The 26,643-nt window shown below is 42.8% G+C and overlaps 1 protein-coding gene across 1 annotated transcript in view; it reads right to left on the reverse strand.

Moving 5' to 3' along the window:
• Positions 1–26,643, reverse strand: part of LOC145417842 (von Willebrand factor A domain-containing protein 5A-like) — a 756,527-nt gene that overhangs the window by 595,539 nt on the left and 134,345 nt on the right. The window contains exon 4 of the mRNA XM_080286463.1: positions 7,908–8,019. Coding sequence (XP_080142589.1) covers positions 7,908–8,019 — 112 coding nt within the window. The remainder of the gene's footprint in view (positions 1–7,907; positions 8,020–26,643) is intronic.

Raw genomic sequence — 26,643 nt, forward strand, 5'->3', positions numbered from 1 at the left:
GGAAAAGACTTTTGCAACTACAGGTGTCAAAGTTATCCCCCTCCAATTTCCACACAAACTTAAATCTCCTTTTTTTTGGTATTTTTATAATCACTCCATTTTTCCACTCTTCTGGAATTCCATCATTATCCCATGCCACATTAAAAAGTTTCAAAAGCACATTCATCAACTCAACATTTTCCACCAAGGAGAGTGGACGCCAGCAGGGACCGACTATTGACTGACAAAGGCATTTTGCGAAAGTTACCCCATAAAATAGCTCTGAGTATCACTCGTTCTCTGTAAAAATTTGACAGTCATACGACAATTCTTTCCCCTTCAAAAAAATTATTTTGTAATTCCAATTTTGAGGTCACTTCCCTGCAGAAATCTCTGTTTTCTATGTAATATATAATATGACCACTTTTCTCCTGATTTTTTTCCTTTTTCTTCCTGTAAAAATTATGTCATACGTCTGGCAATGGGAGTGTGAGTGTGTGGAGTGTGGCAGTGAGGCAGGGAAATGCCAGAGATGACATGACACTGGAAGAGGTGAGATGTGCCAATCTTTGTCTCAACCTGTTCTCAGTCTGTGCTAAACTTGGCCATTTCTCATTGTTTTTGCACACTTTCTGAAGATGAGGCAACTGTCTAAGATGCTACTGCAGTGTCAGAAAGCAGCAGAGAAAAATTTGACACCATTTCAATGGGAGAAAAACGTGTTGGAAGCAGCAGTTCTTTCTCCACCATGGCCACCTCCCCTCTTACTTGCCCCCCCACCACCACCTCACCTGATGAACCCCAACCTTCTACATCTTTTCTTCATTTTTGTCTTCTCCAACATACTCTGCCTCTTCATAACCATCCCTAATCCTAACTCCTAAAATAAAAAAAAGGACCTAAGTTGTTTCCTATCATACACACACTGCAAGTCAACAGAAAATGAGTGATATCTCAGAACTAAACTTACAGTCCTTTGGAGTGATATGACTCCATTAGTTTTGAATGTAGGACAAAATGCAAAATACCTACAAAATGAGGAATGAAAGGGGAATATTTTGTCCATATATTTTTTTCAGAGACTGACAAACATGACTGTGATGATTTTTTGAACGTGGCAAAAAGGGGGTAAAATCTGAGATAAATACATAGGAATTTTGGGGAATTTTTTTTTCAGCAATGGTGAAGAATATTAAAAAATTGTTAGGGCAATTTATTAACGAGGGTTTTATTAGTAAAACTACCATATATCACAGAGATCAGATGAACACACTTCCCCTGGTTTCCCATTTCTCGAGTCTCTTCTTTTTTATACATATTCTGCATATATTATTTTTTTCTGTAAAAACTAATCGACCAAATTTACCCAAACTTTGGAATGTTATTACTCATATAAAGTAACAAAACATATAAAAAAAAAAAGACAAATATAAGAAAAACAAATATACCTTCATAAGTAACAACAGTCCACATCCCTTAAGCATTTCAGGAAATATTCCATCCTCTCCTGGGGCCTTAAAATTCTTTAACTCCTTCATAGATTTTGCTACCTCTTCCAAGGTTATATCCCCTGTTTCTATCCGCAAATCTCTCTTGGCTGGCAAAATGTCCTCTTCAGCTGGGATTGGTCTATTTAGAATAGTTTCAAAATGCTCCTTCCACCTTCCTTTTATATCCAAATCTTTAGTCATCATTTTACCATTTCTATCTCGTACAGGTATTTCCTTCCTTTTCTTTTCACTCCCAGTTAACTCCTTTTTGGCCTGATATGCTGCTCTTGTGCTCTGACCGTCATTTTTACTTAATTTCTGTCTCTCTTGCCTTTTCATCATACAGCCTCCTCTTATCACGCCTAATGAGTCTTTATACTTCAGAATGTATACTCCAGTACTTTGCTCAACGTACTTCAACTACCTGGCCATCAGCATGTTGTTCTTCACTTCTTAACTTCGCCTCTTTCCTTTTCTGAATTGCATTCCATGTTTCATCTGACATTCAATTTTTCCTTCTCGCTTTTCCCTTTTTCTTAATAGTAACCTTAGCACTCTCATGCAAAACCTCATTTATCTCTCTCCACATTTGATTAACGCGCCCCATCCCGACGTTTTTGGACCTTTTTTTTTTTTGGCTCAAACATCCGCTTTTGGTGAGAAACATCGAAAATTCATGGAGAAATCGCTCACCTGAGGTTTAAAATACCCGATTTAGGTACAAGTCCTTCCTTACCTGACTGGGTTTTCTAACAGGCTGGCACCAAAGAAAACGAGTTCTATGGGAGGGTAACTATTTTATCCACTCATAAACAGTATTTATTTATTTACTTGGTACGAATTTATATGTAGTACAAGAGTATATTGGTTTTCAAACAGTAATATAGGCATTATAAGCATTGTTTCACTCACTAACTCATCACCATTCATGACCTTTTTTTCCCAACATTACCTGATCATCATTTCTTCCTCTAATGCTATGTAAACATTGTCCTCCACATTGTCATCGATTGGGGAATCACTCTGGCCCTGAATGTCTTTATTGGCCAGGTCACTGGTAACAGGTGAATTTCCGAGACAATGGCGTGCGGGGGGAGGGGGGGGGGAGGTTATGCGGTGTAAGGCAGTGTTCCTGCTTGGCATCTTGTAGAGGCATAGAGGATGGTGTCCAGTGTATACGTGCCAAAAATCACACGCGAAAACACTTGCGAAAATTGAAAATTGTGCAAATTAGGGATCTTGCAATGTTGCCGCGCTAATTCACGTCGCCGGGACGGCGCGGGTTAATATCATTGTCTTCAGATTCCATCAAAGTCTGTAAGACCAGAAACCTGTTCCTACATTCTCACCGAAACTTCTCCTTCATGTTCTCATCATTTCTCATCTCATCAAAATCATATTTATTAGCTCCTGTACAATTACCATTAACATGTGCATGGAAAAGTTTGGAAGGAATGAGAGAATGTTTTTGACTGGTGATATGAATGGTAAAGTAGGGAATGTGAAGGTGGATGGAATAGTTGGTGAGTGGGGTGTGCCAGCTGAGATAGATGAGAATGGCAGAGCATTAGTGGACATTTGTGCTGGGAGGGGGTTAGTGATAGCCAATACCCTCTTCAGGCATAAAATGATCCACAGGTATACATGGCGAGTGATGAGAAGGGTGGGTGGTGAACTGAATGAAAGGAAGGCAATGATTGATTATGTGTGTGTGGATGAAAGGATGTGAAGATGTGAAATGGATGCAAGAGCTCATAGAGGTTGGGGGAGTGGACTTTCTGACCACTACTTGGTGGTGGCCAGAATCAAGATCCAAATAAGATGGAGAAATAGAAGAAGGGAAGGACGGGAAGAATGAGTATTTGCAAGGAGAGTGGAAAGGTTACAAGAGGATGAGAAAAAGGCAGAATATAAGAGAGAAGTGGAGGAACGATTGGGCAAATATGAATTGGAGAAGATGGGGGACGTGGAAGGTGTGTCCAGGATATTCACAGAAGAAATATGTGCAGCATGTGATGTGGTGTGTGGGATGAAGAGAAGACGGAAGGGGGTGCAAGGAACAGCGTGGTGGAATGAAGAGGTGAGACAGGCTGTGGCACAAAAGAAGAAAGCATACAATGAATGGATGAGAAATAGCGACGTGGAAGAAGCTGAGAGGCGGAAAAAAGAGTTATATGTAAAAAGAAAGAGAGAGGTGAAGAGATCAGTAAGAGAGAGTAAGAAGAGAGTGGATGAGGAATTTGGAAGGAATTTGAGTGTAAAGTGGAGGGACTGTAAGAAAATGTTCTGGAAAGAGGTGAAGGGAGTAAGACAGGGTGGAAGTGAAGTTAGCAGGGGAGTGAAAGATAAAAATGGTAGATTACTAGTGGAGAAGGGAGAAAAAGTGAGCAGATGGAGAGAACACTTCAAGGAATTGTTGAACATAGAGGATGGAAGTGATGCGAGTATAAGTGGCTGGGGAATGGCTGGGAGGAGGGAGGTGAGAAGACAGGAAGAAATCAGTAGGACAGATGTTGTGGAAACAATGAAGAAAGTCAAATTGGGGAAAGCCCTAGGAATTGAGGGAGTGTGTGGTGAAATGCTGAAGTATGGGGGAGAGATAGTAGTAGAATGGATGTGGAAGATGTGCAGATTGGCCTGGGAGGAAGGTAGAGTCCAGGAGGATTGGAAGTCAGGTATAATTATTCCCTTGTACAAAGGATGAGGGTAATCATAGGGGCATTTGTCTTCTTAGTGTAATAGGAAAAGTGTATGGTAGGATACTTATTGACAGAGTTAGGGAAATAACAGAGGAATTAGTTGGAGAAGAACAGGGAGGCTTTAGGAGAGGAAGAGGTTGTGTAGATCAGATATTCATTCTTAGATCTTTAGTGGAAAAGTTTCTAGAGATGGGAAAGAAGTTGTATGCGGCTTTCATGGATTTGGAGAAAGCATATGACAGGGTGGATAGACAAGGTTTGTGGAAAGTATTAAGAATATATGGAGCAGATGGGAAGTTGTTGAATGTTGTGAAGAGTATGTATGATGGTGCTAAGGCTGCAGTGCAAGTGGATGGTGAACTAAGTGAATTTTTCTCTTTGAAGGTTGGGTTGAAACAGGGATGTGTCATGTCTCCATGGTTGTTCAATCTGTACATGGATGGGGTAATAAAAGAGGTACAAGGTAGGGCAGTGGATGTTGGAGTGGCCCTGGTGAGAGAGCGTAGTGCTTGGAAATTCCCTGTACTGTTGTTTGCATATGATACTGTGTTGTTGAGTGAAGATGAAGGGGAGCTGCAAGACTTGGTGGATGAGTATGGGAAAGTGTGTAAGAAACGGAATCAAAATGTGAATGTAGGGAAGAGTAAATTGATGGTCTTTGAGAGAGGCGAAGTCAATGAATGTACAGTGAGGCTGGATGGTGAGGAAATGGAAAATGTGAGTACGTTTAAGTACTTGGGTTGTGTGATGAGTAAGGATCGAAGTTTAGAGGGTGAAGTGCTTGAAAGGGTACAACAAGGAAGAAAGGTTGCTGGTTCCTTGAAAGCAGTGATAAGAAACAGGGAAGTGAGCATGGAAGTGAATAAGTTACTACATGACAGTATTGTGATACCAACTCTAACATATGGAAGTGAAGCTTGGACGTTGTTGGAAGGACACAAGTCAAGAGTGAGAGCAGTGGAAATGAGTTATTTAAGAGGAGCCTGTGGAGTCACATGGAGAGACAGGCTGACAAATGAGGATAAATAGGAGCGTTGTGGTGTGGATGTGGATGTGATAGGAAGCGTTAGGAGGAACATACCGAGGAGGTTTGGCCATGTGGAGAGGATGGAGGGTGAGAGACTGACAGAGGAGAGTGTATGTGAGTGAGGTGGAGGGGGAGAGAGGGAGGGGGAGGCCGAGGATGAGATGGAGGGATGGGGTGGAGAGGTATATGAGAGAGGGGGGTGTGAGTTGGGAGCAAGGCAGTGAAATGGCGGGGGACAGGGCAACGTGGAGGCGATTTGTTTGTGGCCACCCTGTACAGGATTAAGGCATCTGGCAATAGACAGACAGATAGATAGATAGATAGATATTCCTTGAACAATGAAATAAGTACTTCCATTTTACCAGCCTGACTGAGAGTTCGAACATTCCAATTTCCTATTCTTAAGGTTCGTTTTGGATGTATAAACTTATTCCTACACCGTGGGATTCTCAGCACCCCCTGCCCACTTAAGGGCTGCATGGAACTGAGGGCCATTGCTTCATAACCAGAGTTCATCAAGATTTCATAGGCAGAAAAATATTTTACCCTGGAGCCAATGCCAGTGGCTCGCAGGAACCAGAAAGTGGAGAGAGGTTGACTTTATACATGGGTTTTATTCACCCCTATGTAGAATACAACTCTCCTATGTGGGCTCCCCACATACTGCTCTTCTCAACAAGGTGGAGTCAAAGCCTTTTTCTCATGAACTCTCCTACTCTTACTGGCCCCCTTCAACCTCTATCGCATCACCGCACTGTTGCATCTTCATCTCTTTTCTATCACTGCTTCAATGATCACTGCTCCTCTGAACTGTCTGCTTGCATCCCTCCACCACTACGACAGATATGTAGCACCCGTCCAGCAACGATCTCTCATCCCTTTTCTGTCCAACTCTCTAATGCAAGAGTTATCCGTTACTCCCAGCCCTCCAAGTATGCAACAGGTCAACTCTGGAACTGTCTCCCTCTGCTGTATTTCCTACACCCTGTGATCTCCAGTCTTTCAAATGCAGTGAGTCTAGGCGTCTCGAAATGAACGCATCTTGAATTTGGCTGTCTGTTGTATTGTTTTTATTTTTTTCTTCAAGGGAACAGTTTGCAGGCTCCAGGCTTTTGGCTCCTTCTTCCTTGCATTAAAAAAAAAAAAAAAAAAAAAAAAAACAAAAAAAAAAAAACTAATACTATGTACTCCTTCCCTTTTCTTTTCTTGCAAGTCCTAAGCTGGCAGGGAACAGATGCAACGAGGTTCTGAAATGTCTTCTTGGATGATGAAGTACACTCATCCAGTATGACTGGCCGAAGCTTGTCGACAAAGGAGAGATATCCTCGCTTGGCACCTGGCTTATCATCAGCGCCCACAAGTTTTCAATTGCATTAAAGATAGGGGAATTTCCTGGCAATACCATGATGCACCAGACACAACAGTCATCCAACCATTCTGTAACATATTTTGCTGTGTGGAAAAGGCCCTATCCCGCATCAGAAAGTCCATCATGCAGGCTTCAGAGCACTCTAGAAACACATCACAGAATAATTCAAGGTAAGTGTAGCAATTCATGGCAACATTCTTGGACAATTTCACTAATTTTCCAATTCTATAATAGCTGAATGCTCCTCATACGACCAAAGAGTCAAGGAACTGAATGGTGGGATGAATGTATTTGGCCATCTCACACGTCCACCAACATTTCTTGTCGCCATGAATGTGGCTTCATCAGTCCACAATATTTGCTTCCAATGAGTAAGGTCCCAGTGGAGATACTGCAAGGTAAAAGTCACCCTATGCTTTACCTGATTAAGGGTTCTCAAAGGTCTTCTGTGGGAGTAGATTAAATTGACCCTAAGCTTTACCTGCTTAAGGTTTCTCAAAGATCTTTTGTGGGGGTAGATTAAATTGACCCTATGCTTTACCTGCTTAAGGGTTCTCAAAGGTCTTTTGTGGGGGTAGAGCAAGTGGTTGCTGAGACATCTCAACAGAACAAACTGTACAGTCTTTTCATTTGGGTTCTTATCTTTAATATGCTTTGCTATAATCCTAGGGTTTTTATCAGTCAGTCGTCAGATAATATTCAGAGTCCACTGACTAACTTCTTGGGTCAGCCAGCTGCTTTCTATGAGACACAGTGGCATCAGCACCGCCATCACAGAGTTGCTTTGCCCAGCACTGCACAATTTTCAAGTTGATTCTTATAGGCAGGGCAATGTGTTTCTTGGTACAACCTGTCTTAACCAACTTATTAGTGTGGCTGCCTGTTTAGTAGTCAGGTTCTTTGAACCAACCATAATTACAAGAGAGGCAGCCACTAGAAAACCATGCCAACATAGCCACAAAATTAATTCACATCAAAATGCATCAATGCACCACCTGTGGCTGACCCCAGGGTGCTGAATGGGCACTTGCAGGCATGGGTAGGCTCACTTCGTCTTAACCTATTGCCAGATGTGTAGGTTTACATTCAAACTGTAAACCCCAAGAAAAATGAGGTGGACAGATTTCAGTAATGATATTTGAGGCAACCCTCCACACCTTTCTCTCCCTCTCTACTTTTTGCTGCAACTGTATTCTGCTTGCTTGCTTTAATTTAGTGGTAAGTAGGCTGCTGATGATGATGCCAGTTGTTATATATCACAGTAAGCATTGCATGGTTCTTCAACCACTTTACAGTACTACAGGCCCAAAGATATCACAGCACATAGTTCCGTAAATATTTACCTGATGGGAGATTACCCAAAGCAAGGTGTAGAATGTCTGCTGAGAGTTGGTTTTCCCTGGCTAGCACAGCTGTTTTTCCTGCACTCACTGCTTCCTTGTACACCTTCTCTGCCTGCCAGGGTCATAAGTCAATTAGACACAACAATTCACAAGCTGTACATGGACAGTGAAAGCAGGAATAAAAATGAACATAATGAATTTATGTGATACAAGATATAGTTCTGCTGAGACCTTCAAGTATAAATTCAACAGACAACGTATCAACAGTATCTTTAGTGCAAGCCAAACCCTGCAGTGAATGACCTCAACAAATGACTCTATGGGCAATTCTACCCCTACAAAAACAATGACACCTTCCCCATGAAAGTCCAATGCCCCTCATATATTTCATCATATAGTCATTATAACAACACTCACAAAGTGAGAGAGGGTGTTCTCTTGTGTGTGTGTGTGTGTGTGTGTGTGTGTGTGTGTGTGTGTGTGTGTGTGTTAAATAACTCAAGCAGTTTTTCTCTGGCTACTAAATTTACTGGAGGAGTAGAGGTCCATCTATTCATCATCCAATCCTATGTCACCTCATGAGGAGCATAGGAACCCAGTTGGTCCTGACATTTGAGATGAGAGTGACCAGCCTCACTCATCCCTGAGTGGCATTACATGAGCAATAAACCCCAACCACCCCTCGGATAAAAACTTACACAGGTGCAATCCGACTGGAGCACCTAAATTACCCACTAAACCACCTGGCACCATTATTTGGTTATGTAGTGCTGCTCTCGGGTGTCTGCCCTTTCCTTTCCTCCATCCTTCTTTCCATCCATCCTCTTCTGTCTTTCTTTCCTTCATTCTTTCCTCTTTCTTCTGCCTGCGGGTGACTTTACACTCCCTCTTGTGTCTTTCTTTCCTTCATTCTTTCCTCTTCCTTCTGCCTGTGGGTGGCTCTACACTGAGTGACAAGCCAAATGGTTTCCTGTACACCAGGAAACCATTTACTACGCTGGGTGGTTACCATACAACCAAATTTTGGCTCCTGGTGGTTTAGTGGGTAATAAAGGTGCTCCAATCGGATTGAGCCAGTGAAGGTTTATATCCAAGGGGTGGTTGGGGTTTATTACTCACGTAATACCACTCAGGGATGAGTGAGGCTGGTCACTCTCATCTTAAATGCCAGGACCAACTTTCCTAGCCCCGGGCTTCTACGCTCCTCATGGGGCAACGTAGGATTAGATGATGGATGATGGATGGTTACCACTCAGCGTAGTAAATGGTTTCCTGGTGTACAGGAAACCATTTGGCTTGTCACTTACTGTAGAGTCACCCATGGGCAGAATGAAGATGAAAGAAAGAGGAAAGAGATGTAAAGTCACCTGTAGGCAGAAGAAAGATGAAAGAATGAAGGAAAGAAAGACAGAAGAGGAAGGAAAGAAGAGAAGAAAGGGCAGACACTCAAAGCAGCACTAAATCGAGTGAGTGGATAGTGAGCGACCCCACCTACCACTCAAGGAGTAGAGATGCAACCAGAAATTTGACCTCTTGTTTTTTAGAACAACAGGTCAACGGTCAAAGTCACAGAGCTAGGTGAAAATATGACCTAGCAAATTCAACTGCAATAGGTGTCATCTGATTTATCTCACACTAGGTGAAAATTTTATGGTAAACCAAAAACAAAAGTGATTTGATCTGAAAACACTAAATTCAAGGTCAAGGTCACAGGGGAAAGTTAAAATTCAACCTGTGTGTATGTGTGTGAACAAAATAACTAAAACAGTTTTAATTTTATTTTAACCACACTTAATGGCAGGGGTGAGGATCAACCAAGGGGCTGACCTGTTTTTGAGAACCATAGTTAAAAGGTCAAGGTCACATGGATCAACTGAAACAGCTTTTATCCATTTTTGAGCAAAATTTGTGGAAGAGTTCAGAGTAACATAACGATATGAAATACGTAAGGATAGTAATGAGATGGTAACTGCGTACAGCAGATGGTAAATAAAATGATAAGTCGACAGGATGGTGATGCTAATTAAAATTGCCTAATGGAGATTTTTCCTCCCCCCCCCCCATTTTACTGCTGAACATACATCATTCCACTCTCTCTTTACCGTCTTCTCGAATAACTCTCTCCAAATCTGATATCAAAGCACAGTCAAGTCGCCTAATATGTGTATCTGTAAGCCACGGATTACAACCGTGGTACTTTGCCCAACCAGTCCCTATTTTTTTTATTCCATGGAAAAAACTCGAAAAACGTGGTTCCTAGGTTCCAAAGTGGCTCATTTCCGAGGAGATTTATAATATCCACGCACCCATGATGTATTCCGCGGCTGCTTGCCAATCACAGACAACCTTGACCTAGCAGCCAATTACAGCCTGGCCCTGGTGGCAAGTGTGCACACTACAGCTGCCATGTTTTGTTTACCTCCTGTCCCGCCAACCACCAACTACGTGTGTTCCCCCGTGAATTCTGAGCGCTACCTGTCCTTTTTTTTGTCAAGGTTACCTCTCCCTGGGCTCTGTTATGGACGGCCCCAACCCCCCAAGGCGACGTTCGACCCAGCTGGGGTCCAAGAAGAAGGCTCCTCTCAGTTATCAACAGCGTTTGGACATTATTCGTCGAGTGGAGAAAGGAGAGAAGTTTGCACACTTGGCCAGGAAGTATGGCCTGAACAAGTCAACAATTCGCACCAATTACAAGAACAATACTAAAATTTTGAAGTGCATCAAGGCCTATGGGACTGGAGCAATTGATGGACGGGTTTGTGTCTGCTGTTGGCTAGTTAGGTGTAGGTAGGCTGCTTTGGGGGGTTCCATGAGGGTCCAGACTAAATATCCTTTTTTTCCCATTGGTTCTTAACTTTGTAAACTGCGGAAATCGTAATTTGTGGATAGGAACCAGTCTTTAACTGCCACAGATTAAGCAACTTGACCGCTTTCTCTTTTCTCACCCTATTGAACAGTTGGTTGATGTGTTTTCTCCAGCTTTCCAGTAGCTCATATCTTTCAACTAATCCCCTATCATTCATTACCTTCATTTTTCTGTTAGACTGTTACTCTCAATTCAACCTCAGATTCTCCTTACTTCTACTGTACCCAAAACAACTAATTTCTTTCCATTTGTTGCTTTGGATTCCTCTTTCTTGTACCATTTTTTTGCTCTCCTCCTTTTGAACACACACTCCTGTATTTTTTATATCTTTGCTTTTTCATTTCCTCTACTCCCCAACCATTCCTTGTATACTATCTTCTTCACTTCCACTAGTTGTTTTACTTACTTTCACATTTCATCATATTATACCTCTTTCTGACTTCTCCTCTGCACACTACACACCTACTTGCACTATGTACACATTACCTCATTTAATGTTCTCCATACTTCCTCCACTTCACTGAATTTATTTATAATGTGCCTCCCTAAATTTTCAGTCACTGTTTCCTGAATTTCTGTCCTGTTGTCATCCTACTGCAAATTCTTAACTCCAAGCACCCGCTCCCCTTTTCTACCTTCATATAACTTTTACCTTGACATCTATACACAACTCTAACGTTAAGACTACACAGTGGTTTGATAGTCCACTCTCATATCAAAGCCACTCACTTCACACACTCATCCATCCACACTAAGTCTGTAATAGACCTCCAATCCACTGATGTATCTTCCAGTCTCCTTTCCACTCTTCACGTATATTTGTGTATCAGTTTGTGCTGAGATGAACCATTTATAATAGCCAATGCCTTTCCAGCTCAAATTTCCTTCGAAGCATTCTTGTACTCTTTCTCATTCATTCCTGGCATGCCAAATTACCCAGCATCCCTTCCATTTTTTGCTAGTTGCTGTTGCATTCAATGCATTCATGAAAATCATCCTCTATGTTTGATCAATATCTTGAAACAAACTTAACATCCTTCTAAAACTCCTTAACTCTCGCTTCACCTATCACTAGTTTGTGCATAAACACATACACAAACATTCACATTGGGATTCCCACTTCCATATTAACCCACAAAATCCTTAAAGTTATCCACCCATAAACTTTAAATTATCTATACATTTCTTTTGCTGTCGCAACAGACACTTCTCCCTTGCTCACTCTTTCTCACACACACACACACACACACACACACACACACAAAACCGCTAGCTGGTGCAGTGGTAACGTTCCCATTTGCCAACTGGTGGATGGGAGTTCGCGCCCCGCTCAGGTTGCAAAAAGTTTCACTGATGAAATGGGTGGTTACTGTCCCCCTGGAGCAAGGGGACAGGTGTGTGCGTGTGTGAAGGTCACAGCCTTGCTCTTAGATCGGACTATATGAGCTCTCAGCTCCCTTCTGGGAGGGTAAAAGCTGACCATCACGACCATCAAGTGATGCTGACCGACCCGGTGAATTACTATGTGACGACGTCGTCCGATGTGGAGCTCCATGCAGATCGTGTGCAAATAACGCAAAATCGGCAGCGAAAAGGAAGCATGCCTATTGTGAATATGCAAACTGAATGAATGAGTAGTGATCCCATCTCATCTGAGTGAAAATAAGCCAGAGGCGTCGGTCAAATAAGAGTAAAACAAAGTGACAGTTTTAAATTTCGTATGACTGTGCCATGGCGGAGAGAAGCAGTTCATTGTTTACATTCAATGATAGTGAGTTTGCTGGGTTCTCCAATAATGATCAGACCAACGTAAGTATCAGACTGAAGCAAATAACATTAACAAACAAGGAGAAAATGGCCAAGAACAATGCCCAGAAATTAAAACGGGTATGTTAAATGATGAGTGAATTACAAGAGCATAACTTGGAACACGAGAAAGAGATAAAAGAGCTAAGAAATAGATTAGAGAGCACCTGTTCACCCAGTGTTGACCAGGAGAGAAGAGTGTCTGAATTAAAAGCGAGTAATGAAACAGCTGCAGGTGAAATAAAACAGCTTAAATGGGAAAATACGAGGCTGGAGGAGGAAAGGGACAAAATGAAATATAAACTTGATGAGTATGAATCTAAAACTAAGTTGCACAAGGAACATGTCAAGGAAGTCCAAGAACACCATAAGGGAAGGAAAAAAAAACTCAACAGGATGACAAAATACGTCTTAAGGATATTTTAGATCAACAGAAAAAGGAACACCTGGAAAAGGTGGAGAAGGAAGTGGTGAAGGTACTAAAGTGTAAAGAATTGCTTGTCAGAGATGCGGCAGACAAGAAAAACTGTGTGATTATCTCAGGTTTGAAAGAAAAACACATGTCAGTGAGGTCGGAAAGAGAAAAGGACGAACTGAAAAGGGTGAAGGAAATAATGTCAATAGTTATGGATGGAAAGGATGAAGTCCAAGAGGTGATCAAAGAAGTGTTTAGGCTGGAAAAATATGTGGAGGAAGGGGCAAGGCCACTCAAAGTAAAATTTCAATCTCAGGTCACAGTAAATGAAATAATCAACATGACTTGGAAATTAGCAGATAGGAAAGAATTAAAAAATATCTGGATAAGGAGAGATGCAAATGAGGAAGACAGAGCTAAAATAAAGGAACTTGTTAAGGAAGTGAAGGAAAAAGACCAGAGAACTGGAGGAAGAGAAGACAGAGTTCTATTGGAGAGTTATCGATCAGAAATTGAGGAAGGGGTGCCGAAGGAGAGAGGAAGAGAGAAAACCAGAATAAAACACAATACAAAAAGATTGAAAGTGCCATATGCTAATGTCATATGCTAATGCAGAGGGTTTTATCTCAGCAAGGCTTGAAAAAGACAATTTCTTGAGGGTAAATCAGCTAACCTGATCAGCTAATCAGGTCAGGTCCGGGTAAGGGGATGGGTCTATTATGTTGTGGCAGGGGTAAACCAGCTCTACTGTCGGGCCCTGCTGCAGATGTCACTGACTGCACTGCGCAGTTGACCCTCGTGTGGTGTGGTGTAGTGAGGATCTGTCCCTTCTCCCCTTTGGGGCTAAGATGCGAATGAATGTGTTTGAATGGATGAGTAAATGAGGAGTGTGTCGTCCTGTCTCAGCTACCTTCCTTTCCTTGGGGGAAGCAACCTAGGTATATAGATAGACAGATAGAAATAAGCCACACATTATGTGCTTCATAGAGAACACGCTAAGAGAGCATATTGAAATCCAAATGGAAAATGGGAATACAAACCATGAAGAGGAGATAGAAAAGAAAAAATGAGGGGAGGAGTGATGATACCAGTGAAAAACAGCCTAAATGTGGATAGTGTGGAACTGGGAGAAGGCATGGCTGAAGTGATAAACACGGTGATAGAAACCAGAGAGAAAGGCAAGAGAGATACTGCAGTAGCATATGTCCCCCCCAAGACAAGGGCTTGAAATGAGGAAAAATATCAGGCAATGATGTCTGACATGGTTAGATACTGTTTTTTTTTTTTTTTTAATGTGAGGAAGAAGGAACCAAAGGCTGAGCCTGCAAAACAGTTCCTTCCAAGAAAACAAAACAAAAACAATACAAATCAGAGCCAAATTCAAGATCTGTTCATTTCGAGATGCCTGGATACACTGAGTTTGAAAGACTGGAGATCATAGGAAGTAGGAAATACAGACAGAGGGAGACAGTTCTAGAGTTGACCTGTTGCATAAATGAAGGACTGGGAGTAACGGTTAACTCTTGCATTAGAGAGTTGGACAGAAAAGGGATGAGAGGGTGCTACGCACCCGTTGTAGAGGTGGAGGGATGCAAGCAGACAGTTCAGAGGAGCAGTGACTATTAAAGTAGTGACAGAAAAGAGATAAAGGTCCTACAGTGCAGTGAAGAGACAGAGGTTGAAGGGAGCCAGTAAGAGAAGGAGAGTTGATGAGATGAAAAGCCTTTGACTCCACCCTATTGAGAAGCGTTGTATGTGGGGAGCCTTCCCACACATGAGAGTTGTACTCTACACGGGTGAATAAAACCCGTGTATAAAGTCAACAACTGTGCAGGGATAAAGAAGGCAAGGAGTCGACTTACAGAAAATGATTAACTAAAATAACAACATAATACTGATGGGGGACTTCAATTGTAATAAAGTAAACTGGGAAGACTGGGACTCAGGAAGTAATGAAGATTCGTTGGGTAGTATACTATTAACTATAGCAATTGATAATGTAATGACCCAGTGGGTCAAAGAAGAGACAAGATTTAGGGGGGATGACACACCAGCAAGACTGGACTTAATTCCAACCACAGAACCTGATGCAAGTGAACCACTGAAATATCTGTCCCCTAAAGGAAAAAGTGATCATGTAGTGAGAGTTCCAAACAACAGAAGGAACTGGGGAGAAAAGAGATGAACTATATAGGCATGGATGATGCAACTTTGGGAAAGCAAACTTTACAGGACAGAGAAAATTTCTCAAATAAGCTGATTGGAGAGAATTCTGGGAAACATGAGAGATACAGAAGAGGTGGGATATCTTTCTAGACTTCTACAATACAGGTGTGGAAAAATATGTGCCAAAAGTCAGTGGGAAAGAGGACTGGAGAAATGACTGGTTAGTGGGAAAGAGAACTGCAGAAATGACTGGTTCAACAAAAGGTGCATGATAGCAAAAGAAGAAAGGGACAAGGCATGGAACAAATGGAGAAAGAGAAGTAATGATAGAACAAAGGAAGAATATGAAAGACCTAGACACGAATATACAAGAATACGTAGAGAGGATGGAAGAAACTTCAAAAAAGGTATAGCTGACAAATGTAAGGAAGAACCTAAATTGTTTTACAGGTATATTAATGGCAAATTGAAACAACAGGAAGGAATCAATAAGCTGAAAGTAGAAGGAAATGTCAATAAAGAGGCAGTTATGCAAGTTGAAGTAATAAACAATTGCTTCCAATAAGCCTTCACCAGAGAAAATGATTTCGTGGAGGAGGAGGGAGTGACTAGAAATGTAGTGTTAAAAGATGTAAAGGTTGAAGTGCTAGAAGTATACAAATTACTGGAAACTCAAGTTGTGAGGAAGGCCCCAGGACCAGATGGGATTTCTAATTGGATACTAAGTGAATGCAGAGAACAAATGGCGGATAAGATTCACGGCTTAAACGTGTGCTCTCTGGAAGAAGGGAAAATGCCTAGGGATTGGAAGAGAGCCAATATAGTACCAATTTATAAGGTAGGGAACAAAGCAGTACCGCTGAATTACAGACCAGTGACCCTGTTGCAAAACTGTGTGAGAGAATCTTGAAAGACAGATGGATAAAATATCTCGAGGAGATGGAAATTTTCATAGAAAGTCAGTTTGGATTCAGAAGTGGAAGGTCGCGTGTTTCCAACTTGTTGAGCTTCTACTCAAGGGTGACTGATGTGCTACAAGAGAGAGATAGTTGGGTGGACTGTGTGTATTTAGATTTCGAAAAAGCCTTTGACAAGGTACCCCACAAGTGACTAATGTGGAAATTGGAACACAGGAGGACTGAAGGGGAACCTCTTGGAGTGGATGTGAGACCCCTTGAGAGACAGACAAATGTGGACAGTAATAAAAGACAGGATGTCTGTATGGAGAGATGTAACAAGTGGAGTCCCACAGGGCTCGGTTTTGACACCCGTAATGTTCCTGATTTATGTAAATGATATGGCAGATGGAATGAACAGTTATGTCAGTCTGTTTGCTGATGATGCGAAGATCTTGAGGAAAGTAGAAGTTGAAGAAGACTGTAAAATGCTGCAGGAGGACCTGGATGGGATTCATGATTGGAGCCGGATGTGGAAAATGAAATTCAACACAAAAAAGTGTAAAATATCGGAAATGGGTAAAAGTATCAAGAGACCATCTCTGAATTATCTGTTGGGTCATGAGCCAGTCACAAAAGCGAGAGAAGAGAAGGACTTGGGAGTGCTGGTCCAGGATAGTTTGTCACCTGAAAAACATAATAACAAGATAATTAGACGTTTAATCTCTTAACTAACAAAAGAGTAGCATTTCATTACCCGGATGAGGAGATGATGAAAAAATTGATAGTGGCCATGATCTGCCAGAGGTTGGAATATGCAGCAAATAGCGTGGGTCCCACGTGAAAAGAAAGAAGTAAACAAAATCAAGAGAATACAAAGAAGAGCAATCAAGATGGTCCCTAGCCTGGCATATCTGTCATACAGGGAAAGGCTGGAAAAACTAAAACTGCCTTCTTTAGAAAAAAGGAGAGAGAGGAACGACATGATAGCAGTGTTCAGGGCAAGGATGGAAGTTGAAAAAATTGACAGAGATCTGTTTGTATGGTATGGGAGAGTAACGAGAGGACACAGAATGAAACTAAAAAAGCCAAGTTACTTGAAGGATATCAAGAAATATAGTTTTCCATAAGTAGGCTCGCACAGTGCACGAGAGACTGGGCGGTCCACGACCTCGCGCACTGGGAATTCGCGTACTGGGAATACATAATCTTATGGGAAAAATTACATATGGGCGGTACCCCCTAATACCTGGACATTTTTTGGCCCTTAGAGACATAAAAAGGTCAAATTTTTCAGACATTGTACTACAGATATAGCTGCAATAACAAAAATATGGGCAGTCACCTTAACAACAGTAGACAACAGGCCTGATGGACTTAAACAACAGGGGTTCTGAGGCGCGGCAACGCACTTACAGTGCCCCCGCCACCACCCCAGCCGCACCACGCTTGTTTAACGGTTGCCAATGTTGTATTATTCCAGGCTTTGACGAAGAAATTTACAGCCTGTTGAATGTTACATTTCTTCCAGAATGCAGCAACAGTCATTATGGTGGGGGTTGCAGGTATGCCAGGTGAAGCAGGTGAGTCAGGTGGGGCTGTGAAGGTGGAGAGGGAGGCGGCTGGTGAGTCAGGTGGGGCAGTGGAGGACGGCGGTGGGTGAGTCAGGGGAGGTGGTGAGGGGAGGATCCTCCCTCTCCTCCTCGCTACTGCTCACATTTTCGGCAATTTCCTTCACCTCTTGCTTGTTTGTTTCATTCCTCATCTTGTTATGGACGTATTGGCAGTATAACAACTTGGTATTCACAAAATAAACATCATTATTATAGAAACTGGGTATCTATTCTTACTTACTGTTATTGCCAAAAACGTTATTATTGAAGCTGTTATTGGCGATATCTTATTGTAGACTCCTCTTGAGCACCTTCCCCATGAGCCTCTAGGTCACTATTGGTGCGTTGTGTGGGAGGGGGGTCGCGTACTGATGGAAAATGGCGTTTCTAAGCCACTTCTTGCCTCTACCTCGTGTTTTGTGGGGTAAACTCGTGCATTCAAGGTTTTTCGTTATGATTTTTGGTCACTCGCGTACAATGCAATTCGGGCACTGTGATGACGCACACTGGGCGAGCCTACTGTAGATGCTTGGACCTGTGGAATAGCCTGGACAAAGAGATCGTCCAATCAAAAAACTTAAACGAGTTCAAAGCAAAATTTGACATCAAGAAACAGAGACAGGGCCCCACGAGTATAGCTCATTTCCTGTATATCACAACTAGGTAAAAACACTCACACACACACACACACACACACACACACACAAATGCACCTTGAGTTAAAAGTTTACAGTACAAGCATTTGCCATTCTTCCGTTCTTATTGTTTATCAGTAAATAAACTCCCTCGTAATTCTCTGCTCATGTGAACTAATATACTGTACAACCTTATATAAACTGGATCTTTCCATTCAGCATCATCACTCCTTTTTGAGGATAAGTGTCTGTACTTCTAGTCTTCACTACCCTATCCCTATTAACCTACTCAGCACACAGGGAATCACAATCTGCAGCCAAAGCATGTGTCTGGCTCAAGGAAGACAGATTCCCCTGCCCTGCATTGTCCTGAGTCACCCTTGGGCAAGGTGTGGCACCTGCTAGCCTACCAAAAGGTAGCAGGTGAACGGTTACTATTGTTCTGGGAGGTATTACCATGAGAGTGATGTAGGTCAAAAACCCTGTAGCTGGTCTTGTACAACACTCCCAGCCAGGAACTCAACCACAGTTACCAAATAGTCAAAGTCCAGCAGAGACTACTCCTCATGCATGTCTCTACACAGCTCATCCTCTTGAAGGCTATGCCTCCTCCTTCTTCCCTCCACCTAGCCATATAGAAATACACCCACACCCCATTATCTGGTGCATCAATAACTGGTGCTTTGCTACACTGAACACAAGAAACAGGGGAACATTCCCATAATCTGAACAATTTGAATATCCATTGCCTCATTAGTCCAATACCCCACCTCTGCCTAGGTTTGAAACAAGGCTCTCCCGGTACTCTCGTCCTCCCTCCATACCCTCTCTTCCCCCCCCCTGTCCCTCCTCTCCCCCATCCCTCCTCTCCCCCATCCCTCCTCCATCCCCCACCACACTCAGCACTGCCCGGCATGTGACCCTCTCTGTCCCCCTGCCCTCCCCCACCGCTGGTTGTCTCCCTCTCCATCGTCCCCTCCCTTTCCTGCTTATCTCCCGTGTGTGTGTACTGACCTAGTTGTGACATACAGGAAATGAGTTACGTTAGTGGGGTCCCGTCTCTGTTTCTCAATAAGTCAAATTTTGCTTTGAGTTCATTTAAGTTTTTAGACTGGACGATCTCTTTGTCCAGACCATTCCACAGGTCCATGCATCTATATGGAAAACTATATTTCTTGAAATCCTTCAAGCAATTTGGTTTTTCCAGTTTCAATCTGTGTCCTCTTGTTACTCTCCTATCCTGTTCAAGCAGATCTTCTCTGGCAATTTTATCTACTCCCATCATGGCCCTGAAAACTGCAATCATGTCGCCCCTCTCTCTCCTTTCTTCTAAGGAAGGCAGATCCAGCTTTTCCAGCCTCTCTCTGTACGACAGATCTGCCAGGCTAGGGACCATCTTCGTTGCTGTTCTTTGCATTCTCTTGATCTTGTTTATATCTTTCTTTTTGTGTGGGAACCACACTACTGCTGCATATTCCAACCTTGGGCAGATCATGATCACTATCAATTTTTTCATCATCTCCTCATCCATGTAATGAAATGTTACTCTTATGTTAATCAAGAGATTATACATCTCTCTACCTGTCTTGTTAATGTGTTTTTCAGGTGACAAACTGTTGGAATGCAAAACAACCGCACTCACTGGTCTCACACCTTCTACTGAGCGGGCTCTGCCTGCATACTGCAAGACTCTTCCGATGATGTCATCACTTGCAACGTAACAAGTGTGTACGCACACACACCCTAACAGCAATATGCACTAACACTCTCGTCCTCTCTTCTTAATTTGACAAAAGACTCCAAGGACGAAGCTGAATGGATTATTGGCATCCTATACACACTATGTTTCCCATACATGGACTTTTATTTAAGCGCCATTAAGACCCAGTCTGTAATCACATACAAATATGTGGTGTCCCATGATGTACTATAATCCTTTTGATCCTGGCTGACTGCTGCAAGCAGCTGCTAGGTCGAGGCACCTTTCTTGGTGAGACAGTCAGCCAGTTGTTGTGATGTATCCATCCAAGACACTTCATCAATCTCCCCTCGCTCCAACATGTCTTGTAATACAGCAATAAAAACGTGCAATCTCCTGTCTTCAATGCTCCTGCAGTAGTAAAGGGCATCCACCAGACTCTTGTTATTGATGAAACACTTGATCTTGAAATTTCCATATCCAGAGACCTCACGCAATATGTTGGCGAGATATACAGCAGTCTCAGCACATTCAAGCAGCATCAACGCTTCAGCAGATAGAGTAGATTTGACAACCTGCCTGATCTTTCTAGTCTGCCAGAATATGGGACATCTCGCCTCACTAGCATCTCGTAGGAAGATCCCTCCCTGAGACCCACTGCCTACAAGGTTGGCAAAAGAGGCATCCAAAAAGCACTCTATATAACATTTACCGAGCGGCCCCATTCTTGGAATGTATAGCTTCATGTTGTCAGTCTTCACCCTTGCGATCACCTTGTTGAGCTTAAGCAAATCCGCCATGGTAGCCCGGTTGCTAGTCATACTCAACTCAAACACATCAAAGGCAATATCTGCTTGAGTGTTTGTAGCAATCCAACTGAGTTGTCCAATTAACACTCGGTACTCCGTCTTCTCAGACTCGGACAGCTATCCTGATTTCACTGCTGCACGATGTCTGCTCAACGTGACTGGTGTCAAAGACGAAGCGTACTGGAACTGGTCAAGCGTTATGCTGCCATTGATGTTGGAGACGACATTTAGACCAACGTATTTGAAAGCTTTTGATTCCGAACTGCCGATGAGGCATATTTGGCTGAAATGGTTTATCACTTGCTGCTCAAACTCATGTGTACCAGCCCAAAGGAAATCAATGACAAAAATGCATACAATGCCTTCAACTTTACCATTATTGCTCCAAAAGAACAGCGCTGAATCCAGTGATGACACTTTAGCTTCGAGACTCAACAACTGATCTTTTATGCACAGATACCAATGCCTAGCAGCATCATAAAGACCGTAAACCGTTTTCCTTAGTCTCCACAGCTTACCGTTTGCATATTCAGGCGGAGGACGTAAATAGACAACTCGCTCAATGCCATTACCTTGCAGATAGGCAGTTTTCACGTCCATAGCATGGCAATCCCATTGGTTGGTGGAGGCAAAAGCAAGTGCCAAACGCACAGCCTCTTTTGAGCATGTAGGAGAGTCCTTCCGGAGATCCACTGTGTCTTCCTCAAATCCTATCTATCTATCTATCTATAGCCCGACGCCGTAATCCCGCAAAGGGTGGCCGCAGACAAAACGCCTCCAAGTCACTCTGTCACCCACCATTTGACTACCCTCCCCCCAACTCACCCCCCCCTCCCTCATATACCTCTCAACTCCATCCCTCCACCTCATCCTCGGTCTACCCCTCCCTCTCCCTCCCTCCACCTCACCCACATACACCCTCTTAGCCAGTCTTTCATTCTCCATCCTCTCCACATGTCCAAACCACCTCAGTGTATTTCTCCTAATCTTTTCAACCACATCCACATCTACCCCACAACGTTCCTTCACTTCTTCATTCGTCAACCTGTCCCTCCATGTCACTCCACATGCTCCTCTCAAGTAACTCATTTCCACTGCTCTCACTCTTGACTTGTTCCCCTCTTGCAAGGTCCACGCCTCGCTTCCATACGTCAGGGTAGGGATCACAATACCATCATGCAGTGACTTCTTAACTTCCATACTCACCTCCCTATTTCTCATCACTGCTTTCAGTGTGCCAACAACCTTCCTTCCCTGCTGTACCCTTTCACGTACTTCATCCCCCAAAGTTCCATCCTTACTCATCACACTACCCAAGTACTTGAATGAACTCACATTCTCCATATCCTCACCATCCAACCTCACTGCACACTCTGTGACTTCATTCCTCTCAAACACCATAACTTTACTTTTGTTTATATTAACTTTCAGCTTCCTCCTCCTACACACTGTCCCAAATTCATTCACCAAACCTTGCAACTCCCATTCATCTTCACTCAACAATACTGTATCATCAGCAAACAGCAACACCGGAAGCTTCCAAATCTCACCCTCATTCATTAGGGCCACCCCCACATCCACTGCCCTACCTTGTACCTCCTTTACGACCCCATCCATATATATATTAAACAGCCATGGAGACATTACACACCCCTGTTTCAGTCCCACATTGAGATCAAAGAACTCACTCAGCTCACCATTCACTCGCACCGTAGCCCTAGCTCCCTCGTATATACCCTTCACAGCACTCAACAATTTCCCCTCCACTCCATATATTCTTAATACCTTCCACATACCTTTCCTATCTATTCTGTCATAAGCTTTCTCCAAGTCCATGAAGGCAGCATACACTTTCCTTCCCTTCTCTAGATACTTCTCCACTAAACATCTTAGAACAAATATCTGATCTACACACCCTTTTCCCTTCCTAAATCCCCCTTGTTCTTCTCCAACTAGCTCCTCTGTCATATGCCTAACCCTATCAATGAGTATTCTACCATATATTTTACCAGTCACACTAAGAAGGCAAATACCCCTATGGTTACCACATACTTCTCTCTCCGTTTTTCCTTTATATAAAGGAACAATTATACCTGATTTCCAGTCCTCTGGAACCCTTCCCTCTTCCCAAGCCAATCTACACAACTTCCATATCCACTCCACAACAATCTCACCCCCATACCTAAGCATTTCACCACACACTCCATCAATTCCTGGGGCCTTTCCCAACTTAATCTTCTTCATCGCTTCCACTACTTCCGACCTACTGATCTCTTCCTCCCTCCTCTCATCTCTTCTTCTCCCAGCCATTCCCCAACCACTTATACTCACACTGCTCTCACTCTCTACATTCAACAAATTCTCAAAGTGCTCCTTCCATCTCCTCAATTTCTCTCTTTTCTCCACCAACAATCTATTATTCCTATCTTTCACTCCCCTACTATTTCCCCTTTCACACTGCCTTACTTTCTTTACCTCCTTCCAAAACAATTTCTTACTCTCCCTCCATTTCACACTCAGATTCCTCCCAAACTCTTCATCCACTTTCTTCTTACTCTCCTTCACCAGTCTCTTAACCTCCCTTCTCCTGCTCACATATACCTCTCTCTTCTCTCTCTCATCTTCTCCCCTACCTCTACTCGTCAACCATTCACCATATGCCTTCTTCTTTTGTTCCACAGCTCGTTTCACCTCATCATTCCACCATGCTGTCCCTTGCACACCCTTGCATCTCCTCCTCACTCCACAAACCGCCTCACACGCTGCGCTTATCTCTTCCGTGAATATCTTACATACGTCTTCCACCCCTTCCATCTGCTCTAGCTCATACCTTCCCAATCTTTCTTCCACTATGCTCTTATACTCTGTCCTCTTCTCACTATCTTGCAATTTCTCCACTCTTCTCACAGGAGCTGCTTCCTCCTGTCTTCCCCTTCGCCTCCTCAACCACTTTCTTTGCAGCTTTACCTCGGCCATCACTAAGTGATGGTCCGAGACTCCATTCCCCCACCCTCTCCACACCCTTGCATCCAACACTTGTCTTCTCATTCGCTCATCCACACACACGTAGTCTATCATTGCCTTTCGTTCAACAAGTTCACCATCCATCCTCCTCATTACTCTCCATGTATACCGGTGGATCATCTTATGACGAAAGTAGGTGTTGGCTTTCCGTTTATCATTGTTTCCGTCACAACCCATCGAACCGTTATGGCATCTTGCCCAACATCATCTACTTCCTCATACACGTCATTATTCTGTCAATTTGTAATTTCATTTTCCTTGGCTATACGTCCTAAGAGTTAAAATGAACAAGCATTTCTGCATCATCATCAACTACTACCCAAGTGCTAAAATCATTTTGCAGATCCACCCAATCAATATTGCCATCAGAGTCCCTCTTCAACTTGTAGCATGTTTGTACTTTCCAGTGGCTTTACCCGCCTGACTCACAATCCTTCCAGTCACCAACTCTCCAATCTCTGAATGTATTCCCTTTATACGTTGACCAACAGAAACCTTGGGAGGCTCAGAAACCGGAAGAGAAACTGTGGGAGGCTGATCATCCAAAACTGCATCATCTTCCGACTCGTCATCTGGTGGATAATATTCAACACTTGCGATGAGTCGTCATTAGGCTTCTCCTGGACTACATTGTTCTTCTCATCATTAATGACGTCATCCCCAACTGTAGTACACTCAAACCTTGATTTAAGGGACCACCATTTAAGGGATTTCAGATTTAAGGGACTCCATATTCTACCTGACAAACAGACAAGACCATTCAAAAATGACACATAATGTCTAGGTTATATATATGTTTCTTTATACAGTACCAGTAAAATAACATTCATAATCATACAAATACAATAAGTACCAAATATAAGTGAAACATTCATTGCATTTCATAACAGAATTGTCTTTATATGTGGTAAAACAATGGACATTTTCAAGTAAGGGACATTTTCAAGTAAGGGACAAGTTGATTCCCAATTTAGTCCCTTAAATCGAGGTTTGAGTGTATTTTGTTCTGGAGCACATGCTAGACGACACACGTGCGCTCGCACGTAGACACCACCGTGTCTCACCAGAATTTGTTTTCCATCTCTGCCTATTACAATTCCAGGACCATGCCATTCATGACTGTCATTTCTTTTGTAAAAGACTTCATCTCCATTTTGGATGTCGTTTAAGCCATTCGAACGTGTGTTGTGCCGCAGAGCCCTAGCCACACGCTCCCCCGATTCAGTCTTTATAAACTCTTGTCTTGCTAAATGAAGAGCATTCAAATTGTCCCTCACAATTCTCGATGGCGATTTAAGTTCCAAGGCTGGAGGATCATTTGCATACACTTTAGGCAGGCCAGGGTTTTGACCAAAAACAAGTTGGTTAGGAGAAATTCCTGCATAGTGGGTGAGAGCATTTCTTGCTGATACTGCCCAAGCCAAGGCCACATCCAAGTCACACTGGCTATCAGCCATTATCTTCCTAACAATGTCACCAATGACTGCATTTTGACGCACACATACTCTGTTGCTCCATGGTATCTCTGCAGACTTCGTCATGATCTTGATATTAAAGGCCTCTCCCAACGCTCGCATTTCAGCATTGTTGAATTCACAACCATTAAATTCACAACCATTATCTGTAAGAATTTTTCCAGGTGCGCCAAACAGAACAATCCAGCTCCGAAATACTCCTTTGATAATGATGGTCGCACATTTGTCCGTAATTACTATTGCGATGCAATACTTGGTCACCAAATCAACAACGACTAAAAAATAATGCCTTCCCCAAGCTTTCAAATCCATAGCTATGGCTTTGTTAAACTTAGATGCCATGGGTAAACTGACTGCAGGTCGGGGTTTAGCTTTCTTGTATCTGCAACAGACTGTACATGCATCAGACACAACCTTGATAGCCCGCTCCAGTTCTGAACTTTTAATTCCAGCATCTATAATAAGTTTGATTAGTTTAGCCGACGCTGGGTGTCCAAACAGCCTGTGAAGCTTCAAAGCCATTTTGTCTACATCACTCCCAAGAGATGCCAGCGCGATCGTTTCACAAAACTCTCGGCCTAGTCACAGAGAAATTGGTAGCAAGTAATGGCCTGCAGGTGAAGACTTCATTAGTTCCACATTTCTGACATGGTCACTTTCAAAATCAATCAGCATTTTTGCCTTTTTCATGAAGCGTTTGCTCAGCAGCAAGGGAATATTGCAGCTCACCACATCAGTCACAATGGTTGCACGTATATTACCAACGTAGCATGGCAGAGTAACACGTTTGAGGGAAGAAGCTGTGATGCAATCAACAAAAGTAAACGTTGAAGATGACTTTTCTTCTATTATAGTTTCACATTCATAATCACTGAGCTCACTTAGATAGCAACTGATCCATTCAAATCCACATAAAGTTGTGGAACACCCTGTGTCTAGAACAGCACATCCCTTAGATTCTTCTACTAGCATCTGTAGTTTTTTTTTTTTTATGTGGGGAAGAAGGAACCAAAGGCAATGAGCCCGCAAAACTGTTCCTTCCAAGAGAAAAACAAAATACAAGAGAGAGCCAAATTCAAGATCCATTCATTTTGAGATGCCTGGACACACTGTGTTTGAAAGACTGGAGATCATAGGAAGCAGGAAATACAGACAGAGGGAGACAGTTCCAGAGTTGACCTGTTGCATAAATGAAGGACTGGGAGTAATGGTTAACTCTTGCATTAGAGAGTTGGACAGAAAAGGGGTGAGAGTTTGCTGCTAGACGGGTGCTACGCACCCGTCGTAGAAGTGGAGGAATGCATGCAGACAGTTCAGAGGAACAGTGACCAT

This window comes from Coenobita brevimanus, chromosome 111 (genome assembly GCF_032717465.1).
Source record: "Coenobita brevimanus isolate Jiangsu-jjx chromosome 111, ASM3271746v2, whole genome shotgun sequence".
In the NCBI taxonomy this organism is placed as follows: Eukaryota; Metazoa; Arthropoda; class Malacostraca; order Decapoda; family Coenobitidae; genus Coenobita; species Coenobita brevimanus.